General features: G+C 39.1%; 1 protein-coding gene across 5 annotated transcripts in view; it reads right to left on the bottom strand.

Moving 5' to 3' along the window:
• CDC42BPB (CDC42 binding protein kinase beta) overlaps positions 1–27,227 on the bottom strand; it is a gene marked incomplete at its 5' end in the record, with an annotated part of 90,595 nt that overhangs the window by 43,964 nt on the left and 19,404 nt on the right. For all 5 annotated transcript variants that reach the window (XM_083863022.1, XM_083863023.1, XM_083863024.1 and 2 more), the window contains 3 exons: positions 2,112–2,207; positions 5,771–5,854; positions 18,164–18,255. In XM_083863022.1, coding sequence (XP_083719148.1) covers positions 2,112–2,207; positions 5,771–5,854; positions 18,164–18,255 — 272 coding nt within the window. The remainder of the gene's footprint in view (positions 1–2,111; positions 2,208–5,770; positions 5,855–18,163; positions 18,256–27,227) is intronic.

Below are 27,227 nucleotides of genomic sequence, written 5' to 3'. Positions count from 1 at the left end.
ATAGAATTTTGTATTTCTTGCTTAAATATAAGTTCCACAGTATCAAATGCTCTGTCAATACTAAAAGGAGAGAATAAAACCCTATGTACTTCTACACTCTCCAAAGGCAGCTACTACTTTTCTACGTTAGTATCTTATTTTTTCTTTGTCTCGTTCTGAACCTTTTATCATTCAGCCAGAGGAGGCAGAGCACTAGGTGGGGGAAGACACAAGGCTCTCCCTCTGCTCAGGGTTAGCTTATGTGGTTTTGCATTTAAGAATCACTAGACATAATGCACAACCATCACTGTGAGGAAATATTGGACCTAAAAATTTCTCTTGCAGAGGACCGGGTTGAAAACCAAGCTCCGTTGTCTGTTCTTGTTTTGTTTTCAGCTTTGTATTCCATTCTAAAGGACCACATTCTAAAGGATGAACAGCACAGCTAAAAGTAAACCAAATCTGCCCAGGCTCTGTAACAAGGCAGCCCTCTCCAGGATCAGGAAAAATGTAGCTATAAACTTCTTCAAGCTCCAAAGAGAATTGAACAGAGATCTCTTAGCCTCTGGACAAGTACTAGATGCTATGGAAGAGAACCTTCTGTCCAGATTATTGGATGAATTGATTTCTTGGTGTGTTTCACCTTTTCTTCATGCATCATTTACAGTGGTGACTGAGATGCAGATCCACTCCATCTGTGAGCATCAGACATTTACAGGAGATGGTTTCTGAGTAACAGACCAAATTGGAAGGCAGCTTCTCAGCACATGCAGAAGCAGACCTCAGGCAAGCTGGGAATCTGCTGATTTTGGCTGCTGGGCAGAACTGTTGCCTTCTTAGATACTGGATCTTAAATTAGATGTCTACATTCTGTTGTCAAGCGAAACTTCAATATCTAAACACCTTTGGGAACTTTGGGAAAAGATTCCACCTCCATGGTATCTTTGCTATTGCTTGTTATCTCACACAGCTGACAATTTTTCCTTAGGTAGCTCCATTCTTACAAGCTACTTGGAAATACAAAACAGGATGCTTTTTATGCAAGTCTGAAGCTTAGCTCTGTGGGAATTTGAAACTACAAGCTGATTTGAAATCATGAGGCAGTGCCAGAGATAACTAAACTGTGAGAGATTGAAAAACTGGACCTATCACAAAACATTCAATGGAAATAGCCTGTAAATGAGGGCCTAAGATGCGACTACTTAATTTCTTACTATGTGCTCCTTATTCTAAAAACACTCCAAACATGACAAAGTAATGTGTTTTGTCTCAGCATCTGTGGAAATTTTTGAGTACTTACAGCCTTTTATCAACACATTTTTTCTTATTTATATTAATGACTTGCTACCATGCTACTAAAGTGTTAAGAAGGTGAAAACTTTCACACTTCAACTATGTCAGATGTTACAGAAACAGCAGGTTTGCAATCCCAGCCTGAAGTAGCCACAGGGAAGCTGTATGGTTCAGTATATTGCAGAATATTGGGGCTTTACCGACTTGCAGTACCTTGCTGTATTCTGTGACTAAAGTAAACAGGGCTTATAAGTCACAGTTCTAGTAACCAATCATAAAGAAATGTCATAGGAGTAGAGATTTTCTTTAGAAATGTTTGCTAAAGTCTCTCAAACTACTGAGATGACCAATCTGTTGATTTAAAAACATCTTTTAGATAAGTACTTTTAAGAAACAGGCCCTTTTCCCCCTATGGATTTTAAAATACCAAACTTTTAAATTACTTTGCCAGTTTAAAACAAAACCTTGCTTTAAAAGACATTATGAAAATTTTAAATAAAATATTTCTTACTTTCACAGTTAACACGTCTCAGATTATTTAACTGCAACCTTATACAAAATACTAAATTTGAACATGGTATTTTTTATGCAAGGGGAGATCTGTTAATTTAAGATGCTTAACTAAATCTCTATATACTACAGTCCTACACAACTTTCTCACTCTCCTGGAGTTACAGCCAGACCCTTTGAAGTTCTGCTTCAAGGAGAAAACAAGAATGTTGAAACACTGCTGTAAGGCATGAGGTGGACTGACTTAATGCACCAGTATTTTTAAAATATACCAAAAATAAAGTTCTTTCACAACCCAGAGCTTTTATTTGCTGATGAATCAAACATACCAAATAGTTCTCATCTTGAAAGGCATAGTGCAATGTAGTAATCCACTGACAATCTCCATTCACCAAGACATTTCTCTCCTCTCGGAAGCAAGCTGTCTAAAGGAAGAGAGGGGGAGAAAAGCCATTGTCAACATCAACAAGTAGTTTTCACAGGATGAATATATATGGATGCTTTATGGGATTATTTCAAATTACTGAACAGAGGTCTCTATTCATTGGAATTCAGTCTACACAAGTGACATGCCAGGGAATCTCTGCAGGTTTTAGTCAGGCATTCACTCACTCTAATCCTGACTGCGACTTTAAAAAACAAAACAAAAACAAACCAAAAAACTGCAAACCAAATGAAAAAAACTCACCAACCTCCCTTCCTCCACCCAAATCCCAAAAAACTCCACACCAACACACAACAACCCCCAACACTAAAAAGCCCACAAGCCAATTCAAGTCAAAGCTAAATCTTTGTTTTACACAACGTTTTTAAAAGTCAGAAAATAATAACTTGTCACTACCATCTGTGGCAGAAAGATAATGGCTCTAGGAAAGTAGAAAGACTCTTGGAAAGGTCTTTATCTTCTGATAAAGGCCTTTATGAAAACAGTTTCATGTATACTTTTATTACATTACAGTCCCAGTTCCAGACCCTGCTAACACACTACGGGAAATAAGCAGATTTTACTATTCCTGTCTTATCTTTGGCCAGTATAATGCATTTTAATTTTCAATAATCTTTACTCTATTTCAAACGGCACACTGCAACACTTCAGAGAAGCAAGCTCTGTGTAACAAGTTTTCTCAGTATCTTTACATAAAAACAACTTTCATAAACTTCAAGCAAGTCCTCCTCTATAAAAGTATATTAATGTTTTTATTGGATCAGAACTATCATGAAACAGACCTTGCCACTCTTCCTTTACTCTCAATCCAGAGAGGCATTATCAGGATATTTGATAGCTACAGATTGAAGTGTTTTCGTTCTAGAAAAGAACTGATTTTTTTTGTCATTGCCACTTCTTCAGATGTCTTAGAAAATGTATTATGGAAATGTGCCTGGGAAGCCCAAACCTTCCTGTATACTGACTGCACCTTACAAATGTATCTCCAACTAGTCTCCCCTCCAAGGAAGCAAAGGAGACCATGCTGTGATCACATTGTAAATTAGTCATCACTGGTGCAAAGAGAAGTAAATTGTAATTAAATGCCAACTGAGTGGTTTAACGGTTTATGAATGCAAGGCCAAAGTAGCGCTCTGCAAAAAAGGGCTGGCAGCTACAGCAGCTCCAAGTAATCCTATCCCCTTCCCACAGCACCAGAGCACAGCACTTCTCAACTCTCCTGGCACCACAAAGTGAGGAGGCTGCCAACACAGAAAACTAGTTTGTTTATTTTTGAAGACATCAGTCCCTTGATCCAGTTCACTGTGCAACCTCAAACAGCGAGGGAATGTTACGAACACTGAAAACCCAGTAATGCTGCTGAACACTGCATCATGAATTCAGAGCATAAAATTCTCCTTCTCTGCTTACACTAGCTTAAAAGGCCTTGAGATGTGACTTGAAAAAGCATGACAGGCTACCTAATCAGCCAGTCAGGACTTATTTGGAACTGTCAACAGTAATACACTAATGACTATGTATTTTGCTGTGAGAACAACGAATACAAATGGTCCTTATCAACATAAATGGCATGCCTATTTTTGTTTCCAACCCGTTTATGGATGTCAGGTGATATTCACTAACCTTTCCTTTATTTCCAACCATATGGGTTTTTTTTCTTGCAGCTAGTACATGAATAAGCAATATTTTGCTAACTTCTTGCTGTTTTATGCCATGCACAACAAACATAAACCAGTGTAACAACATGCTTTGTAACCCACTCATAATAATAATGATGATAATATTATTATATAATAATACATGAGGTGGATTAATAAAATACTTGAAGTCTGTTTTTTCAGTGGAACTCTCCATTTAAGAGGCTATTGTATTCTTGCAGGCTTCATTTAAAAAACTAACAGGTTTTACCACATTCGGGAAAACTTTAACCCTCAAATGTTGTATGAACTTGATATGCAGGTTGTAACGTCCTGCTTATCCAGAAAAGCCAAATCAAGAGAGCAAACTGATCAAGAAAAGACAAAGTGGTCCTGCAGATAAGACAGCTCCTTTATTGTCCTTTGTAGATGGGAAAATCAGCAGAAAGAAAACTATTTTTGACTGTTACTTTTTCTAAGTTTGTATTGGGAAACTATTGCTCATTATACATCCTTCATGCCTGCCTGAGAGGATAAGGCGACTTAGTTGCATGATTAGAATACAATTTGTAAACAGCTGTCTTCTCTACATGCAAAAGCTGCATCTACTTAGGCCACTTAATAAAATCACTTTAAAAATGACTGAAGTAAGGCAGCATAGCTGTATTTCCATTAGAGTTTGGGAGACCCCTGCAAATATTTGTGTTTAAAATAATTCTATACTGACCAACAAATTAACACAGCTCAAATCTGCATAGAAAGGGCACCAAATTTCCCTCCTACAGGGAAAGGCTTAATGCAGAACCGCTGATGCAGCACAGCCCAGGGTGTGAATTCTCCTGACAGCTCAAAGGAGAACCGGGTGGCAGCGGCTGCTGCCGCCTCTAAAGAAGTGCATGGATGGATGGATGGACAGACTGTGACTAAATCAGGCAAAGGCAATGGTGAAGAGGGGCTTAACAAGAGGGAGGAGATTTTGTCACAGGAAAAGGCCTGGCACTGACTCACTGAAAGGAAGGGAGGGACTAGGAAGGGCAGGCTGGGGGGAGGAGGTGTCAGGAAGGCAACAGAAGAATGGGACAGGGAAGGGTCAGCAACCTCAGACCTCAGCAAAGCCCTATTGCTTGTCCCTTAACAGAACTGCTGCAAGTCCTGATGTCTTTTCTCTTCAAATCATTAGCTCATTTATCTGCTAACTTATATAATGTTATATATGTGCCATAAGGTTTTCCTCCACCATGGAGGAGTTTGTATCCTAGAAATATCTACCCTAGAAAGCTGCTTCCCACTGTGTATTCTTAGTATTCTTTTCCTAATGTGTGAAGCACCCATTCGCCTTTACATTTACACAATTTGTTGTGACAGTGTACACCTCCTTTTGCCAAAAACCCCCTTCTTAAAGAGATTTACCTTCTTAACACGTTTTGCTTTACAATCTGAATCTGATTCCAAAATATTTAGTTATAGTTTTACTAGCTATATAAATCCTGTTACAAACTGTAGGATGAAAAGCTCCTTAATGCACGCTTTCTGGATTGAAGAGAAGAAAGACCTTTTACATAACATTTTTGTATACAGCTGTGAATGTCACAGTAGCACCAATCTCAGCTTTCATGTAGTCTTTAACTTGCCTTTACTGTAAACAAAAATCTGGCCAATAAATTCAGGGTAAGAACTAGGGCAGACTGTCTGGTAAATGAATACACAGTAATGCTGAGAACAACAGATGCCTGGAAGGGACTGTCAGACTTGATTGCATTAAAACAGCTTAAGGAAAAAAAAAAAAAGAGAAAAGAACGAAGCTCCTATGCTCATGAAATAATTCTTCCTAATCTGGAAGAGCTTCAATGTAATCTTCCTAATGTAATTTCAAAAATTCTCTGTGTTAAAAAACTGTATTACTTACCTCTGCCCTTTTAAGCATTTCCCATTTATTTAGAATTTTCATTGCATAAATGCGCTCTGTACACTTCATTTTAACAACTGCAACCTGAAACAATAAGGTATCTTTATTTAACAAGAGCATGAAAAGAAAAATACAATATTTAAAGAGATCAATACTCACAAAAGCATGGTCAGAGAAATACAGTTTTCAAACAGCTTAATGTTCACAAATCCATTAAATAAGTTACTAAGGAGTCATCAGTGATCAACTGACACATTGAAAAACTGCAGTCTGAGTCTTTGCTCCTTCTGTATTCCTCCAACATTACTACTACGTGCTTGATGCACCATGTGTGGTCAAGAGCCCATGATGAAGTACATGGGGGATGATACAGGAGGAGCATGAACCTTTTCATATGAAGATGTGTAGTAAAGCTGCATTGTTTCCCAAGAACAAGTGGGGTTTGTAGTCATGCCTGCAGCCAGTGGGGCAACATTTAAAAGGGCAGCCTGAGAAAACAAGAAAGGCTGCTGTCAATAGAAATGCACTACATTTGACTAATTTGTTTTCACATTTCAGGTCTCAGAAACTTGAAAGATATTTGCAAATTAACATGCTTTTGTGTACTGTATACAGATACTTTAAAAGAAAAAAAAAATATTTATTTGCCATTTTGCTTACAGCATTTTACTATGCTTCGTGTGTATTAGATTTGCTTACACTGATTTATTATGAACAGTAGCTCTGCACACAGCTGTAAGTGGAAGAAAAAAACAAGAATACAAAAACTTCAAGGCTTAGGAATGCAAAGACTTTATTTTGACCAAGACTTGTATTCTCAAAGACCAAAACTAATTCTTCTTGTGGTAACGCCATCATTTCCACAAAGTTCTTCCAGTTGGCAAAAGAAAACCAGGCATCATGACTAACACAGCAACATTTTCACAGGGCTATACATGGACTGCTTGTATATTTCTACTGCTATTTCTACTGCTTCTCAGCTCATCTCTGTTTCAGAAGCAGAAAACCACCCAGCTTTCATTGCTTCCAACAGAGCTCTGAATAGCTGTGTGAAAAGGAATGACATCACCTCGCCTCTTCTGTTGCTTAAAAACTCTTATCTAGAAAGGATTCAGCTACAGCAGCTTTAAGAAGCTGCTGACTATGAAAAAAGGTTGGAACAGTGCATCCATTATCAAAAGTCTTAAGTCTTGAGGAGGGAAGAGGGAAATGTAGTATCACCCTGCACATTACCAGTAAAGAAGTTCCAAGTGAGGGGCAGGGAAACTACTGCTTCTCTGGTAACACAAGAACAGGATATTCACATTTATACAGGTATCTCACCCTTCAGGTACATAGCTCAGTCCTCCACCCCTCAGTGAGTGAAGCTCCACTCACCAGCTGATGTAGTGGGTGACAGCACCTTGTACACACCTGCACAGCCATGTAACAGACAGACAGCTCTGGAAAAAAGGTACCACTGCAGGAAAGACATGGGAATCTGGCCCTGGACACAACTGGGAAAGGCACAGCACTAAGCAGCAGTTTCTCTAAGTGAAGTAGAATATCCAGAGCTACATTACAACCCCAGTGTCTCCTGGCCTACAAACGCCTCCCACAGACACTGATCATGCTGTGGGGCAAGGATGAGCAAGACAAGAAAGTCTCAATCAAATACACCAGGTTCCTTGGCACATATGAAACTGTTCAACTGACCTTCAGTAATGGCCTTAAATGTAAACAGCCTTACTGTTCTCATCACAGTTAAAAGTCATTGTAAAAACCTCTCTTTATACACTTAATTGGGTCATTACCCTGATCCAGCTGAAGGCACACTGTAAGTCAAACAGTGCATTAAAAGCTTTTGTGAAACTGCAAGATGCTGACATTACCCACTACACTTTTTAAACTGTTCCAGACAGAACATTGTGACTCAGGAAATGCCCACACCTCCAGGGCAGGGACAGGGACAGAGCAGCACGAAGGTTACCTGCTGCAGAGGAGGGATTACCTACTGCAGAGGAGAGGTCACCTACTGCAGAGGAATGAACCAATGCTCTGGGGCAGATGCAATGTGCAAGTGTAGCTCTGTGAGCCCCGATATAGCAACATTCAAGTTTCATAACACCACATAACTGGAACTGCTCAGCCATTTAAGTGCAAACACAGTGCACAAATCAGAACTCAGGTAGGCATCTACTGCACTTCATCTAAGGCCATCACTGTCCAAAAGCATTGCAGGATATCACAAGTGTGGAGTGTGCTCAACTGCTGAGAAGTGATGGAAGCCCGACATCACAGAGGGCAGGCACAGCTAAGGAGCTGTGCAAATGTTAGAACAAAGTAGCAAATGAAACAGGCCTGGAAAAAGAAGAAAGGAAAAGAAGAAAGGATGCCAAATCTGTAGGACTTATTTAGCAATTCCCCAGACACTAACTATATTATTGCTATTTATTTTCAACTGAAAAGACTGCTTTAAAAAGACTGATTTAAACTTTCTGGAGGAAGATAATTGTCTTCTATGGAAGAAAAAGTATAGCTCATAAAAAGAAAGCTGACTCATATTTTCTCATTAAGTGGTTATCAAGTTATGGCACCAATAAACACACTGCTGCTTTAGTTACAAGGGTGACAGTGGGACAGCTTCTCATGTCAGCAGAAAAATTCATTGAACCACTAAGTAAATTAAATAATTTGCCATGAATTTTATCTCTGGAAAGAAATTTCAGGGATGCTGAAGATATCTCACAGAAGTGACAGAATTTTTGTCTCACTAGACCTGACTGCTCAACCAATTCAAATAATCAGGATTTTTTTTTTTAAAGAAAACAAGCAGAAAAACATAACCCAAACTTCACTGATGTCTGAACCGAAACAGGGAAGCACAAATAAAATTATGCCCTGATAAACTCAGTGCTATTATAAGGAAGAATACTCTTACAGTATTGGAAAAGATAACTTCTTCCATAAAATACCTCAGTGTTTCCTCAAGTTACCTTTCTTTCACTTTCTTCATCAGGTGGCAGCATTTCTAAGTTTACTTTTGTCACATAATATTTTGTCTCCTTCTGAGACACTGCAGTGGAGTTGCTTTTTCTTAACTTTTATATTAATTCTTCCTTCTCTGGCATACCTCAAATTCAGTTACAATAACCACACTGACCACTTTGCGAGATCAAACAGAGGCCTCTTACACTGCAGTTGTGCTAACCATGCAAGATGTCTGGTTTTAAATATGATGGGTTTTATCCTACATACCAATCCACCACATCTACTAACATAAGGAAAAACCATTCTGTTGGTGTTCAGAGGTATTCCAAAGGACACAGATTTGTACTGCTACAAATGCCTGCTTTAAGAATAAAAGCAGTGTTTCAATCTTCAGAGTTTAAAAGTCTACTGGCTGAACAAGTGCTCATGGTATGCACATACCAGGATTTAATATTGGTGTTCACTCTCCATTTCCAAGCCTAATACAATTTACACAGTATTAGAAGTTAAAAAAAAAAAAAGCAGTATGGGAAGGATAATGAAAGGAAAAAAAAATGTACAAGCAGAGGTATGATAAAACAGCTTCTCAAGAAGAAGATTTTAATAACCTAAAATATTCCAGGCCTGGAAGAGGTAACAGCTATGAGAGACATGAAAGCATGAATGTCATGGGGAGGATGAACAGAGAACAATAATTTGCCATTTCTCATAACACAGACATTAAAAAGCATTAAAAAAAAAAAAAAAAAGGTAACAAGAGTAAGCATTGATTTAGTTAACAAAAAGGAAGTATTATTGTCACACAAAAGTTCTGTAGTCAGCCACAGGCTGCTGTGGCCACCTAAGTATTCAGAAAGTATTTAAATACAGACATGCTTAATACCTGAGTAACACACACTGCAGTGTGGCCTCAGTGACTACTGACCACTGAGTCAGAGGGGTGGGCTGGGGAGTCCCTGAACCCTCAGCCACTGGAAACTGAGGATTCAGCTCTGCTCTGTTCTTGGATTCTTTTTCCTACACCTCTCTACCTGGCCAAAGGGGTGGTACATGGGCTAACCAATCCACACACCTTTGGCCCAGAATTACCACCTTTAATACATGTGTCAAACTAAGGAAATTAAAATATACTCCCAATTTGCATCTCATAACACCAGGTTGGAATGCAGAATCAGGCGGGCCAAATGCTCAACAATCACAGAATAGTCTGGTAGATATTTAGGTGATTCTATTTTATTAAGTCTTAAAAATGTGACAAGGAAGAACTGCAGATGCAAGGGTTCCCCCACCACTGCAACTCACCTTCCAGTCTGTATGGATTTATCACCATCTGATTTGATTAGCATCACTATGACTTGTCATACTCAAGACTGAGGCAACAGGAAAACTGCAATAAAGCTGAAGTATGTTTCCTCAAGGATTTCAGAAAACCTAATGAATCCTTGTGCCTACTTGTCAACCAACTTTAGATATATTTATGTAAAAAAAAAATGTATGACAATGGAGGCTAAAGCATAACTGAGATCCATCTATGGTAACTACAAGCCACAACACCCTATCAGATTTGTATTGCATCTGCTATATTTTGTGCCTCAAAGCTCTGTTTCACTTGCAGTGCAATAAAACGAAATAAAGAACCAATATGGCTAAAGTAGTTTTTCTAGACTTCAGCAAGAGTTAGTATTTTGCTTCTTGAATTGTTTCATAGGAGTATTTTGATCTTCAAAACCTACTCAATACTGGCATTCAGCGCTGCACTATGCAAAGCCTTCCCAGGTCAAGTTCCACCTTTCCCAATTTTCCAATGAAATCTACAGGGTGGGAATCTGAGCCAAACCATCCTCTATAGACATGACAGAACTTCCCACCACTGCACTTTGCCCTTTGAATGACATGATCAGCATTAGTAAGCAGCATCAAGTTACAAATTTTCTTTTATGTAAATTGTAAGTATGGTGCAATAAAGTGCAGAAATAATTTAAATGTAAGATTGGGTTTCCAGAAAACAATTAAGACAGCTAACAGATTCTTCTTAAAAATCAACCTGGCATTAATTTCAAAGCAGACAAAAAAAAACCACCCAAACTCACTAGGACACTATTCATGCTCATGGTACCTTAAACTTTCAGGTAAAATTTATCTTTTAGGACTGGACTTACAGGAATAAGGTGAAACTGCAAAATGTTCTCAGCTGAAGAGGAACACAGACATATAGGTGATAATACTTGTTCAAACAGCTCATAATGGCAGGTAGTTAAGAAGAAAGGCAAACTGAGCCTGGAATTCACAGGCAGATACACACCACTGGGGATGGGTAAACATTACTGCCTTGCAATACAAAATCACTAGAAACTCCACACACAGCCACACCTCAGAAAAATAAACTTCATCTGGAGCAGGTGTGAAAGAGGATGATTGAGGTGATCAAGAAACTAAAGTGCCTCTCATGCTACTGTGGGAATAGAAAAAGCCTTACTTGCTAAAAAAAAAAAAAAGAGGAAAAAAGCATTATTGCTCTTATTCAAGGCCAGGGTGGATGACCAACCTGGTCTAGTGAAAGGTGTCCCTGGCCCATGGCAGAAGGCTTGGAACAAAGCCCTTTCCAACAAAAACCATTCTATGATTCTATCTAAAAATAAAATTGGAAGAAAGAGCATCAATAAAAGTGGATGATAAAAGATCTCCTTAGTCTAATAGACAATAAAATTACATGGATAAAACAGTGTAAAATACCATGAATTAACCTTTGACGGGAACTTGGAAAGGCTTTAGACATTTGAGGAGAGATTTTAGTCAAGCCTTTCAACTGGGAGAAGAGACAAAATGTCATTTCAGATGTAAACAATTTACCCATAATGTCTTATTACCAGATTTATAATTGAATATTACATTCATTTCCTTTGGTTAAAGCTTGTTTATGCCACTTTTACTTTACTATTTCTGCATCATGCTATTGATACCAGTAGCACACCAGCTACTGCAAAACCATTGCAGGAACTACTTTATCCTCCTGACACTTTCAGATAGGAAAAAATCTTTAATATAGAGCTCATTAGTTGATAGTTTTAATACTGCATCTTTGAGGAAAAACTGGTCTGGGCTGCTCTATCAGTTTTTTTAATGTCTATTTTACATATAAATTTAAAAACCAGAGTGTCTTTTGATAGAGTTCATATGCCATGGTGCAGATTTCCAAAGCAAAATCATGTTTTTTTGAGCATACAGTGTATATCCTTGTGTTGTGCAAATAAGAAATGCCTTACAAGTACCAGCCAGAAGATTCTGCAAAAGAAGAATAAAGGCCCCAAATAGCACCTAAGCTGTTCCCCAGGACTGGGGGGGTGCAGAGACAAATGGCTGCTCTCACAGCAGCACCACAATGAACTGTGTGTGTCTCTCCGGCTCCTTGCAACCTGCCTGTCTCCATAGTTACATGGTGCTGCCACACAAACACACACGGAGCTGGGGAGGACTGAGATAGCAACCAGCTCCTTTGAAGCATTTTTAAAACAAAGCAGCTTCTTTCTTCATCCATTTCCACAGCAGAAAATAGCTTGCTTTGATTTAATTTTCCTTTTTTCATAAAGAGCATGCTAAAGAAAAGCAGAGCTAATTAAATACTTCTTTTGCATCGTATTCTGAATGCTTTGACTCTTTGAATAGTTGAATGAAAAGCGTCATATGTGGTGTGCAATACTTTGGAATTCTATTAATCTACAATGTAGGATGGTACAGTCCCTGCTGGGCACCTAACGGCAGCCACCAAAGCTTCTGAATAGGTGAGACAGCCTTAATTGCAGTCCATAGGCTCCCTGTGCCCCAGGTTAATTTCTACAAGTACATCAAAACACTGAACTCAGTACCCTACAGCTGTGATTACAAGGTGGAAAGGGCACAAAGAGCTCTGCCTCTCGCTGCCAAGCACAACTGACCACGGGAAGCCTATGAAGGTTTTACATACTCACTTCTGACTCTCACTGCAGCTTCAGCCAGTATCTCTCTCATTAGAAACTACAGCAGTGATCAGAACCTGCGGTACACAGGGGTCAGTCTTATCCTCTCACAGCCATTATTTTCTCCTGGAAACACATTTTTCTGTCTGCTGATCCCAGCTGAGACTCTGACTAAGCATCCCGAGTTGAGGTGACGTATTATTACTGAACACTACACAGATCAAGTCTGTACACAACAGCATTTACATGAAAAGGTATTTCTAATCCATCCAGAGCAGTAATACTTAGGTGGGGCACATTAAGAGGTTTAGTTATTTTAGAGCTAAGCAAGACCAAGCAGTTCCACCCTTCTGCTGGAACCACAGTAAGCATTGCTCATTCAAGAAATCCTTGCTAACAAACGAGGGAAGGAAGACAATTGTTTCAGTCCCACGCTGCCAAATTTCCAGGAGGTGTCAGCCACGTTATACAATCCAAGTTCTCAAATAAGGTGCATTTTGACGCATCCTTCCTTCAACAACTGCTCTTTGACTGGAATGTGCTGATCGACAGCAGTGTGCCTAAATGGTCTTTTACACAAAATGAGGACATGTCATCTTAAAGACATACAAGCACATTAACTGAGGGCAGATGAACCCTGCAAAGAAGCACAGGCAAGTTTTTAGAGCTGCAGTCCCCAGTGTCCTCTTCCTATCCCTCTCTCCCTGCTGTAAGCACAATTGCTCCCTGTTCCTTTGGCATGTGCAGCCAAACACCAAGCACACAGAAAACACTTCTCAGGCTGGCCTGAGTTTCCCAGGTAAGCACAATCCCACCAAGGACACGTTCTCAGGACATCATTTCATTTCAAGTAACGGTCCACGGTGTTTCTAGATGAAAGGAATAGTCAGGCACAGGCAAACTTCAAACCACAGGTGGATTTGCTTTTTTGGTTTCTTTGTTGTTTTGGTGTGGTTTTCTAAAGGCTGAAAATCTGAAAGAGTTTTGTATTCTATGCTGATATTCCTTAAATCTCCTAAAGACTGTATTTTCACTTCCGTGTAGTTTGCAAGGTGATTTTCACTCTTGTGCAATTTGTGTGCTTTCCATGTAGTTCACAAGAAACTTCATGCTACACAAAATACTTTTTTGTTTACAAACATAGACTTCTACAGTTATTTTATTCATAGAAACCAGAATTAAGATAACAGAAAACCATTTTACCTCTGATCTTATTTCAGGGGGTTTTCACTTATTATTTAATTTTGTTCCTTGTGGAGGTTGTCCCTCTGTACATGAGTTAACTGCCTGTATGACCCAGGAAATGAAAAACTGAAAGTAACACTGGGACACTCATGAAAATGTTCCACCCAGCTGGGTATATACCCAGACAAATACCTAGGAGATGAGGAAGAACCATGAGTAGTTTTATCCTCCTTCTAGCATTTCAAATTATAAACTATTCCAACTGTCATACACTCAAATAATATTTCCAACTTTTCTTCCTAACTATGAAACTTCTGAAAAAAATAAATTATATTCTCAAACCAGTGACTTCCTGAGTCAGAAGCCTTACATGCTGCTGCTGTAAGGGATATTCAGACAATTCAGTTCACCCTGCTTGCAAAGTGGTTGGCTTCCTTTATGTGAAAGGAAAAGTCCAGGTGGCTACAAAGGAAATCTCTAGGCCCTAAGGTAGGGCTGTTTCTCTCTTAGCATAATACTGAGAATTTAAGAAACATTTTTCCTCTTGCTTTCTCAGATGTGCCACGCTACAGGAACTTTCATTCAGGTGGTTTTGCATTGGGTTTTGTTCTCATATTGATGGAAAAAAGTGTAAAGAACCAAGCTGAGTTCTGCAAAGAAAGAGAGAGAGAGGAGAGAGAGGGGAGAGAGAAAGAGAGAGAAGGAGAGAGAGAAAGAGACATGCCAGTACAGATGTGTTCTGGTGATTATATCAATCTGCCTTAGATACTGATTTTGTAGTTGCATTCACAGGGATAAGCTCACATGTGCTCTCAATCCTCTCTTTGGTCAAATACCATGTTTCCTTCCTTGGCTTACATGTTTTCTGGCAAAAATTGACCACTGATCCTGACTACTAACTAATATTATGCTTTTATTTTGTTTATTCTTCAAAGCTACTGATTTATGAGAAAGTTCTTTGGAAAGAATAAAGCACCTGGCATTCTCCAAAAAATCCAAAGAAGCCAAACTGAGAAGTATGGAATGTAATTTTCATCCTTTTTGAAGTCTACCTTGTTTAGCTCTTCAGTATTTAAATTAAACAACTTAATTCTAACAGGAATATGTTTAGTTTAATTCTGATTAATTTCTTTATACATTTAAACAAATATTTTATAGGTATTCTTAAAATGCATTTTTAGCACATAAAGCCCGTCAAGGAATTTCCAACATAGTTTCCCTTTATGTATGAAAGTACTATGGAAAAATTACAGCTCCTCTATTCAGTTTTCTCAAGTGTTGTTTTATAAAAGTCAGGTGCCACCAGTTCCTTTCATGAAGCTGTATTTCATTTTCTTATTATGGAATGTCAACCTTTACATAATTACTATTTTATAATACCTATAAAATCTGGCAGTTATAGCAGTGTGGTATACACAAGGGTCAAAGGATTCTTTCATAAGCAAAAAGCACAAAATATTCTGCGGCAAGGGGGGGATTAAAGTATAATAAACTTAAAATCAATGATTCCTGTACAATTTAAACTGATCAAAAGTTTCAAGCTGCTCCAACTATAAACCAAAACTTTTCTAGATAAGAGATGAACAAGATGTGATACTGACAGGTAACTGACACCACTGACTTTGTGAGCACTCACAGCTCAAAAGGAAGGATGAAATCAAGATACTTTCTCATTTCACTTCTGTGAAATTTCATTTCCACTGGAGGGGACAGGATGTGTGAATTGCTTTTGTAAAGTGCCATGCTTTTCCAAATGAAAGAGTATGAAACACATTCTGTTGATTCTGGCACTCCAAACACTATTCAGTTTCCACCCAGAATTTTTATGTTTTATGCACCTTACGACTTTGATCCAAAGCTAAGAAAGGTCATCCTAAACCCCCTACCAAATATAAACTGAAGCCTTTTTGAAATGCATATAAATACTTCATCTGCTGTTGTACTGAGATTTCCAGCTGGTCAATTCCTTAAGTAGAGAAAAGCATCTTTTGAAAAAGAACAGAACAAGTACTATGGAAAACAGGCCTTCCTTGGATATTATACTGTGGGAAGGCATTCCCAACACTGACTCCATCTGAAAGTCACTATAAAGGGTTCCCATTCTTGATACCTAAAGCAATCACAAGTCTACTTCTGAAAAGATCCAGAAACCTTTTCTAACCCGCCAAAAGACAAACTGCCAAAACGCTAATCTAAAATTCTTTAGATATCAGTGGTCACAGCCACTATAGCAAGTCATTTGGCACAGAAAGAGTAGAACAACATCAAAGTATCCCGTGCTGAGTCTTCCCATCTATACTGTATGCAGCTCAGGAATTTTTTTTCAGACTCTATCTAGCCTGATTTCCTGGCCCAAACATGCTTTGAAGCTGTTAGGAGAATCAAACCTAGTGATTGATTCTTATGCACTCCTTGGATCCAAAAGGCCATTTGGTGCACACCTGGAATGGACGTTCTGGTTAGTTTCCTCCAGAAGAAACCCAGCTCATGGAGAGTAAAATCTGTATGCAGTAGGTGAGGGCATTGTCTTCAAAACTGTGCCACTGCTTTGAACCAAAACCCTAAGAGAGAAGTACTGTACTAGTGTCTAGTTCTTTAGGCCTTTTATCTACTTATAAACCTCCCTCCTTAGACTTCTTTTCTGGACTAAGTTTGTAGCTCTCACTCCTTTCCTTTAGACTAACCAATATTTTTCCAATTATTGCTTTTTCCTGACAAACATTTTATAGTAACTTTTTTTCTCTAAAATGTGTGTTCAAATAACACTCAAGTGAATCACTCAAATGAAAGAAGTGATTTTCATGCAGTATTTTCATTCCTATCAGATAACACTTCCTTATTTGTAACAAATATTGCACTCATCAAGTTCAACATACACTAGAAAGTGAACTGTTGCCTTACAGGGCAAGATGTTATTGCTTATCTGGACATTTTATTAAAATGCTCCACTTCCTTCAGCAGCTGTGCTCATGATGATTACATATAAACTACATGTTACAGCATCACTACACATGAAGAGATATTCTTGAAACATTAATTTCTGTCTTAGGTGTCCACTATTCTCAAAAGTAGTTTCTGAAGTAGCTTAAAATTACATGGATATGAATTCATTACTTCACCCGCTACCAAGTGCATATACACATAGAAACCTCGTTGTTTTCTGAACCCAGGTCAGGTATGGTCCTGGTGTTTCTCTAGCTGAGTTTCTGGTTGCCCTGTGCTACCCCTGTTCCACATTCAAACCCTACATAAAAGAATTTGAGGTGTCCAGAGCACACCATGCTTGGGAGGAATGCCTGGCATGGCAGAGAGTCCTGCGCTCTGTGGACACAACAGGACATGGGGATCAGGAAGCTCATCCTTAGCCACTGGCAGCAAAAGCTGCAGCCAGTGCTACTGGGCTGAAGTGAGCCACTAATGGCAGTCTCTGTGTTTCACTTTAGTGTGGCACTACTTCAAAGAAGTTTCCTGAAAGAAATATAAGGGGCTTTTTACTTCTAGAAATTCTCTAGTTAATAACGTTTTTTGCTGACAGCTATGACTTTAGTTACCTGTTCTTAAATGCTAACAAGGTTGTCTTTGAGGTTCTCCAGAAGTCTCAGGTATCCTGTGCCTGCTGCCCGTGAATGCTTTAGCCAGTGGCAAGTCCTACCACCCCTGTGTGATTGATGAGACTTTCATCAAACATATTAAGAAGTAAAGCTTCAGTCCAGGGTCCTGGGACTGGCGAGTCCTCAAAACACAAGGCGTTCCTATCATCCCAGCATGACTCAACTTGCTGTCCAAAAAACAGATCCAGCAGCCTTTGATCTTCAAAGATGACAGGGAACAGCCTTTGAGGCAGCCAAATGCGTCTTTCTGCATTACCAGATTGCTACAGAGACAGGCAGATGGGTGGAGCAGCCCCTGTGCTCCTACCATAGAAGCAGCCCAGCTCTGTGTTAAATTAGAGCAGCACCGAGCAGTACATATGGCAAGTGGGAGAAGAGATCCCAAATTCAGCTGAGCAGCTGCTAGATGGGACCACTCTATTCATACACACATCCAAGAGACACTTGTTTGGCTGCACTGAAGTCAGAAAGCCAGTCACAGAAATGGCACACCTGGACACTGAATAACCTGCTTCAAAGGGACCTTGCATTAGGTATACCTAGCTATATCCCACATTTGGAAGTATTTTAGCACATCTGTGTGAATATTTTCTCCTCAGGTCAACTGTAACAAGAAATCAGATGCACAAATGATGAAAGTTTTATTGCTAGAACTGAAAGTAAGAATCTCTTACCTCACCAAATGCACCTCTTCCTATCACTTTTATAATTTCAAAGTCATCTCGATGGAGTTGCATTTCCTTTACCAGTTTTGTAAATGGTTTTGCTGTTTAACAAAAAAAGAAAAGAAAATTCAATTATAAAGAGAAATATCACAAGCTAACTCATAAACTTGAGGTCATAAACACCCATTGCACACCCAGAGCAATAGCAAATTTTCAACTATTAAAACTACAGAGAGGAAAAATGTTAATTACACTATTTAATTAACAATTAAATTTTTTTTATAAGTTAAATGGCATAAATGGTTCTGCCTTGCTGCTATTAAGAATATAGGGCAAAGTGGTCTTTCAGAAGGATTTCCTCCCTTTCTTTAGGGTTTTGTGAATCAGTGAAGGACCATGTGAAAGAGAGAGCTCATTCATTACTAGTAAACCCTGTGGACAATCTGTCCTACCCTGCAGGCACTAGATTAATTCTCTTCTTAAGTGGAGTGCAGCTTTGCTTTTTATTATTTCAGCTTGTACCAGCTAAGGCTTTAACAACCCAAACTCAAGAGATAGCTGTCTCTACTCAACAGCAGCAAAACCATTTCCCACAAGATCTGTGGCTAATTTAAGGTTTTTACTTTGAACTATGTTTTCTGCTGAGCAACATTCACCAGATCTCAATTAGACTAAGTACTGAAAGGCTGCAGTCTAAAAAGATGTCCAGTGATTAACTAACTTACACTTATTTTGTTCTGGTTGTCCCACATTTCTCAAAATATCTGGTGGATAAATTCCACTGTACCTGCAGATCCATCAGTTTTTCTCCTCTCCAGATCCCATTCAGAATACTTTATCTATTTCTAGCACATCACAGCATGTGGATCACAATTTAGATAGAACATATGTTACAAGTCACTACTCTGAAGACCAGATCAATAAGGAAAAACAGTGGTGCAAGCGCGAGCAAACTGCGCAAGGACGAGTTTGCACAAGCACAGCAGCAGTTTACTCTTTAAACTAAGCACAAAAAGATTGCTGCTCTTCACCTCATCACAAACACTATTAGACTAAAAAGACCAAAGTTTTCCAACACATGTATTTTTTCCTATCTGTAACTGAATAAAACATCACAGAACTGCTACTTGTAATTCAGCCCAGACTCCTGTTTTACCTCGCCTTACATTACGATTAAGCTAATAAGTTATAAGCCAAACAGAATTCCTACAAGAGGGGTCACTGCCTTGATGGTGTATTTCAGAAGCTAACATAAACAAATCAAACCTTACAACCACACAGAGACACAGAAGTCTGAACTGGAGACTGAAAAATTCATTAGGAAGTCTAACCAAGAATGCCTGAAAACCCCTCAGCAAAACCCCATCAACTGCTAAAATAATGAAGAAACAGCTGTACTGAAGAACTGCCATGCTGCTTCTTTGTATTTAGGAGAGTGTTACTGAAAAGGCTTCCTCCAGAAGTAATACTCCTTTCACTGAGAGTTTCTTGTCAATCCAAAGTATGAAATATAAATAATGAGACATTACTAGATTTTCTGCTAGATTCCCTATTTCAGCTGGGCAGAAATGCCAGTCACACTTTCCCTCAACACAAGGTCACTGAGACAATCACCTCAAACCCAAAATAATTTCCACTGAACTTCCCCAGCACCACCACCACAAACCAGTCAGAGACCCATACCAGTCCAATCAGACACCTGCACAAGTAATGCATCACAGCTGTCAGCAGTGGAATTAACTGTTTTGCAAAGTTCTCTTACCTCCTTCCCCATCAAATGAACAGAGATGAAGGTAATACAACTGCAGACAAGAAATAAACATGAAAGTTCCCTTATTAAATATGGGTTTGCTACTACAGAATGCTGATTGTTGAACTAATTTTGCAGAACAACAGCTTTGTCACTAAAATTCAAACGGAAATGAAAGCTAGTATTTATTTCTAGAGGACACTAGCCCAATAATAACTTTTGTTTAAAAAAAATAATAAATTTCAGCAATAATTCTACTAAGTAAACTGAATAACAAAGTCAGAGAATCACAGAATGATTTGGTTTGGAAGGGACCTTAAAGATCATCCAGTTCCAAGCCCTCTGCCATGGGCAGGGACACCTTCCACTACACCAGGTTGTTCAGAGTCCCATCCAGCCTGGCCTTCAACACTTCCAGGGATGGAGCATCTGCAGCTTCTCTGGGCAATAAAATAATTGGTTTAATAATAAAAAGCTCTGCTGCTGTAAAATGATCACAAGCAACTTTGAAAGCTAGGAGACACAAACCTAATAAAGTTCAAGCTGTCATGTATACTCACCTTATATCTTATTTCTGCTGACTGGTGACAAAATATTTTATTATTTCATCTACAAATTTCCCCGCTTGGAAGTGCATCAAATTTCACACCACTAAAACTGGAATTCAGTTTAGAAATGCATGAAGTTGTATAAGAGCAAGTTAATTTGATTAGTTTTATATTTTAATAAATATTATGCACTGAGCAGAGCACATACTTTAAGTTTCAGTCAACAGAAGAAACACAGTCTGCAAGGAAGGGCAAGGAAGTTTTTTTTCCTAGAAACTGTATCCTTGAAGAAGGAAGGATGAGAAACCCTCACTTTCTTGACCACCATTTCTGATAAAATCTACAGGAGTCCTAGGCTAGTCCTGCCTTTTCTATCTCAACTGGCCAACTGAAGTACTAGTTACTAAAATCAACTGGTTTAACATATGTAAATTAAAAGAAATATTAACTCATAGGAGGAAGTCACTATTCTTACAAGCCATTTGTGCACTTAACTAATGTTTGCTTTTAGTATTTAGCAGAATGGTGTTCAGAAATACTGCAGCTTCGGTAGTCTGTCTTAGAAGGCACCAAACGGGAACATTTGATTGTGCAGAAAAATTTTAAACTTGGCAGGACTTCCCCTGAACTGGAAAAATTCTGAGTCTTTGTAAAACCATCTAAGATTCCTTAAAAGTAAATATAACTTGAAAATAAAACTGTCAACAGACTCTAATGATCACAGAGACTACAACAGCAGTTACAGAACAGATCAGAGCTCAGAGGAGGCAACAGACCAGTAATTTATTTGAACTGATATATACTTAACTGGCATTTTGAAGCAAAACCCTGTTTACACCAGGATGTGACCTGCTGCATTTAAGTACTAGATTCCACAACTTCTATCTCTTAATAAGTTAAATCAAAAAATATTTCCAATTTGCATTTCTGCAGTTGTCCCAGGAGGCTGCTGCTCCTCAACTGCAAATATGCAGATCAGTACCATGCACAGAACTGGCAAAACTGAGTGCGGAGAAACTTGGACCAAAAAGCATCAGAGACAGACTGTATCCACTGTGCCTGCCAGAACAATGCCAAGTGATTTATCACTACCTAACTGCTAAAAAGAGATACAGCTTCTCCCTTCACATATCACTATTTGATAAATAGGGAAGTCAAATCTCCATATACTGGAATGAATAATTACTTTTGATCCTAATATTGAAGGCAGAACTTATGATCTGGAGTTGATTTAATCCTTAATGAAAGTATTTCATCCTGGCAAACAGAAGCATTAGCTGTACTGGGGGTTTTGTTGGCAGTGATTACTGAATTTGTTATATATACACACTGTTGTCAGGGCAACATTAGCTGCAAGTAATTGCAAGAGTCTGTTTATTCATGACTGTGAGGATGTAATAAGAATTTGGGATAGACACTCTATGTGCAGTATCTTTGTATGCACCATTGCCTTTTCCCTCAAGCTGATTTTGCATTATTGTACTTATTCTTGTTTTCTGGAAGAAGGGTGCTTTCTGTAACGCCAGGCAATGAAAAAAAGCCAAACCCAAACAACTAATTTTCAGAAGCCAAGTAATGTATGCTCTCCAGAAAATAATACAAAACAGTAACAGTTGATGTTTTGATTCATAATGAGAACTGAAATGCCAGCATTTATTTCCTCATTGAAAACCAGAGTACATATGAAAGACATAATTCTCCACACACAAATTCTATTCTGATCATATTCTCCTCTTCCACTGACAAATGGGATTAGGATATTTTGTTTACACAAAAATAAAACATCAATTCTAATAATTTCAAAACATAATTTAAATGTTTTACTCACAGGTAAGTAGGTTTTTGATTAAGGTTTGAGAGCTGGTGCATCTACACTGCAGTCAATCTGTATTATGCCACCTAACAGAAAATATTTGGAGGCAGTTTCAGGATGCCTGAAAGCTGCAGGAAATGCCAGTGGAGATGATCTGACACAGCAGACTGGGCACTGCACTGCTACCCTAGAAATGGATGCATGCTGGCTTTATATGTCAAATTTCCTCTCATTTCTGAAAGCAGGTCAGGGAAGGATGGCAGTGTTGTCAACATCACCCTCAAAAAGTAATAGGTCAACTCTTCCCACCTACAGCGTGGTTAAAAACAAGAAGTGTCAAGATATGTTTTGATTTTCTAGTTTCTGTTCATATTCTGGATCATTCAATTTATGTCAATAATTTACCATCTGGAATCACAAAAGCCATCACCCTTACACTGCAATGGGCAAAAACCAACTTGCTGGATTGTGATCACTCCTGCTTCAGCAGTGAAGTTACGCCAGCATTCTTATTTGAGGACTCTTCCAGATTTTTTAGGCAGTACAAATTTCCAGAAATTCACTAAAACCACTTAGCTGAAGCTGCCAAATGTTCAAGAACACCTAATGTTTTGTATCATTGGCAGCTCCAAGTTTTAAATAAATGTGACAACTGCGAGAAAATAATACACAGACGCACAGTTCAGGTTGAAAGGGACTACCTGGTCTCTAATCCAATCTCCTGCTCAAATCACAGTCAATATTGATTTCAGACCAGGTTACTCCTGATTCTGTCTGGTCAGGTTTCAAAAACTTCCAAGGATGGAGACTCCATGGGCTCTGTGGACAATCTATTCATATAACAGACTGCCTACACCAGATAGTTTCACAGTTCAGAACTGATCCTGTTAGTGATTTGGGGTTTAAGTCATTATATAACACAATAAAAACATTCAGGTGGATCTACCCTGAAGCTATGTCCAAACTGTTTGGTCAGACAAAAATTCATCTGCCACCATTGCTCCCTTTATCTCCTCATCCCCTCTACAAAACATTGTGGTAGGAAACTATGTGAATTGCAAAATATTAATGTCAGGGAAAAACAAAATGACGCAGATAACTGTCTGTGGAGCCACGCTCCTGCCAGGCAGATCCAGTATTTTATTTAAGATGTTTTCTTTGGAGAAAGAACATGAAAGAACAGCAAATTTTACCATTTCCCTCAGCCACCCCTCCTAACTTAGATTCTAGAAATCAAGTAACTTGTGTGCCCTTTGTGCACCCTTTTCAAAGAAACAGTGCTCCTATGATATTGCTACTAAAACAGCAGGCTGGCAGGTTTAGCAAGTTAGTGCTTGTATGCATGTCTTGGGAGATACCCACACCCAGGTAGCCCCAACCTGCTTACTAAGGTGATAAATACCTGTTGCAACCCACACTTGAGTTTTAAAGAAGTACAATCCACTTGTATCAGATTGTGAAATTTCCCCTGTATTTTAGAAATGCAAATTATTTTTATTCTTCCATCCTATGCTGACTCCAGTTTTAATTTTTCCAAATATAGATCCTTGCTTCCCTTTTCCTGTGCTGGCCTGTTTCCTCTTACTGTCTACCTCTGTGAATGCATTTTTTCAGTCTGGTTTCCTAAGGAAATAAGGTATGTGTGATCACACTGTTGGGTATTCTGAGGCCATTCCTATCACCCAGTACTTTTTGATCCCAAAATAGACCCTTCCCCATTAGCAAATTTCACTGAAGTTGTCCAAAGATACCAAGTTGATAGAAGTTTTATTTTAAAAATGGCAGTGAATAGGAGACACCCATAGCACCACCTCCACTAAGGGGAAGGTGGCAGCAGGAATAGAGCAGTCACCTGCTTAGCTGGCAGCCAGCACACACCCAGGTGCAAAGCAGACATACCTCCCAGTCATGCAGGAACAGTGGGACAATACTGCACATAAGAAGGAAGAAAGGAAGTGTGCAGCAGAGAAGAGAAGGTCATGCAGTGGGAAGGGCAGGCAGTTATTCCACTGAGCCCGGTAAAGTTGATAAATACAAGTTTACAGGAAGACAAACTTCACCCAAGTTTTGCTGTTTACAAGTCAAAGGTGACACATACTTTGTTCTCTGACACATTTTTTTGCTGGGCCTATTACTTCTGCAATGCCCTCCCTCCTGTTTTTGTGACATACATACACACACTTTGCTTTCTCTGTCTGCCTCTTGCCCAATGATCCAATTCTTCATCACTCATCAACATCCACTGGACCAATGCAGTGGTGCAAGACTCTTGGTTATCACTGCAATGACACAGACTCCACTGGCTTTAAAACCAGAGAAGCACAACCTGGTTACCTCTTACAGTGCCTGCAGAGCTTGCAGAACAGCCTGTTGCTACAACACTGCCTCACAGTCTGTCTGAGTCCTCTTTCTTCCCTGAACAAGGCCAGCCACTTTTACAGTGTTTTACAATATAACAGTATTACTGGCATTTATTAAAATGCCAGTAGAAACAGACATACATGAACACAACAGCAAGAAAGCTGGGAGTCTTCTTGAGGCTGATTTTTCAAGACAAAAGGCGATAACCAATTATTAAGCTAAATATCAAACTGTTAGTCTTTATTTGGTATACAAACGCTTAAAAAGCCTTCAAGCTTTGTGAAGAACTGTTGCACAAAGGCATTCAGTTGGAGCCAGTTATGGATTTTGCTTCATTTTATGAAAGTTTTCTGACATATGTAAAAGAGCATTTGAGCACCTTTAATCAGATACCTTGCTGACACTTAACGAACTATGAATTTGGATAACATTTGGATTCAATAATTACATTCAAAACCCCTCAAAGGTTTAAAAGGATAAAAACATCATTAATTTTAGGCATAAACCAAGACTGCGTGTTTGGAGCTTCTGCATCTTGCTCCATAAGTGGCTTTATCAGTTACAGAAGAACTGATCCTGGCATTTGGAATCCGTACACTAGTCTGCGATAACTGCATGAAAAATTTATCACCAAGCTAAAGGCTAATGGCACTGGGAAATGCTTTCAAGAAAAAATATCAAGTAGTAGTTCTGATGTTGATCCTATTAGTGTTGCTAAATATGCCACCGGAAGAGCAAGGCATTTACCTTGAAATATCATCTGTGTTCACTGTTATTCTTTTTGTGTGGCAAGCCCCAAAAGCAAGTGCCACACAGAAGGGCTCAATCAGCAGCAATGTGCCAGCTCACTGATGAATGTTACCACAAACACTTAATAGCTGGCTATCTGCCTGCCCGGCCCATTCACTGCTTTCCATGCTTACAATGAAAGGACATCCAAGATAATACTCAAGGTCTGTACAGACAAGCACTGAGGAACACACAGACAGTTTCCAGTAGTCCAAGTGACAGAACACATGGCCAGTTTAACTCCTGCCAAGGCCACTGTGTGTCTTTGAAAACTAAACAGAAACAGAGTTCTAGCAGGTAAGAGGAAATAGGGATTGGCACACACATCCAAAGAAATACACCAAATGACTATTTGCTGTGCTCATATATATGCAAGATCTTTCTTTACCAAAGGAAAAATAACAGGTAAAATAAAAACCACATGCTAATCAGACCATGGTGTGTGCTAGTACTACAAGGGATGCAAGTACAAGGAGAAGAGACTTGTATTGGTATCAAACAGAGGGTGAAGCGCACTGCCCAATTTCTCTTTTTATTCAGGTTACTGTCACTGAATGATACAAATTTAGGGAATTAGACTTTGGTTTCTAGAACAAATTCAGATAGGGTTTGTCTTATTTAACTAATAATGATCCTGGAAGATGAAACTGTTAGTACTAACACTGAAGAAGAATGTGACTGTAAGTAGCACTGACTTCTGGAAAACCAGAAGTGACTTACCATGCACACAAACCTGGTGAAGCTTCACAACATGCAATATTTCAGGATATCACTGTGAGGACACAGGATTTTTTTAAGCAGGAAACTGGACAAGAAAACTTGCACCTTTATAAGCATAAAGGCATTTATACTCATAAGGGCATTTCAGAACACACTCAGCAGTTTGAGATTAAATTCTAGCCCAAGTCTCATGGTAAAACAAAGAAAGTCCCTAGAGAAAGTGCAAGACTGCACTTGGTAGTCCACTGTTGTTCATATCTCTTTCCAACTTGCCACATTTGTTTGGGAGATGAAAAGCTGCCACACTTCTCTAACCTCTTCCTAAGCTTTTCCCTAAGATTCCCAGCTCTCTCATCAGACTACGCACCAACTGTGAATTCCCTGGCAGTCCATCAGCCTCTTCAGCCTTTGAACCTTCACTAACTAAAATAATGAGCAGAAATCCAACAATATCTGCAAGTTGGCACTTCCTGAAGAGACTGAAACAAGTGGAACTTGATTCTACTCAGATTTTTGCAAGGTTTTCAAAGATGGTACTTTACTTCCTCTTTAGTCTTGCTAAAAAAATGGAAAGAAAAGATTACTATTCCACAATAAGGGAACTTTTCTGCTCTTATAGAATTGTTGATATGCAATGCCTTGATAAGCTTCATCTTCAGTCCTTTTATCTTCCTCAAGATGATAGTACCCAGCCTGGAAGACACATGCACATCAAGCCATATACAGACTTTCCTTGGGACTGTCTGACATCCCAGACACTTGAGACAACTGAACAGGGAGCTACATGACCACTTCAGTCCAGGAAATCCATTCTCCTGAAGTAGTTTCTCCTTGTTTCTTCTCACCACACTCGTCTATTGTCATTATTATCATTAGCCTTCATGTGGCATGTCAAACAAGGAACATTTCCAGGCAAAAGCTAACTTGTCTATTCCATTCCACCCCCTCCCACCAAACCATTTCCCCAAGGGGACTTCCATACAGCCCTGATACTGGAGCCCCAGCACAAGGCAGGGAGCAGGACGAGGCTGCAGAAGTGCAAAATGGCTTTGGAAATTGAGGCGATCGTGCCATGGAGCACAGCAACCATGG

The sequence above is a fragment of the Zosterops lateralis genome, assembly GCF_965231275.1.
Source record: "Zosterops lateralis genome assembly, chromosome: 6".
Classification (NCBI taxonomy): domain Eukaryota; kingdom Metazoa; phylum Chordata; class Aves; order Passeriformes; family Zosteropidae; genus Zosterops; species Zosterops lateralis.
This window is presented reverse-complemented; position numbering and strand designations above follow the sequence as displayed.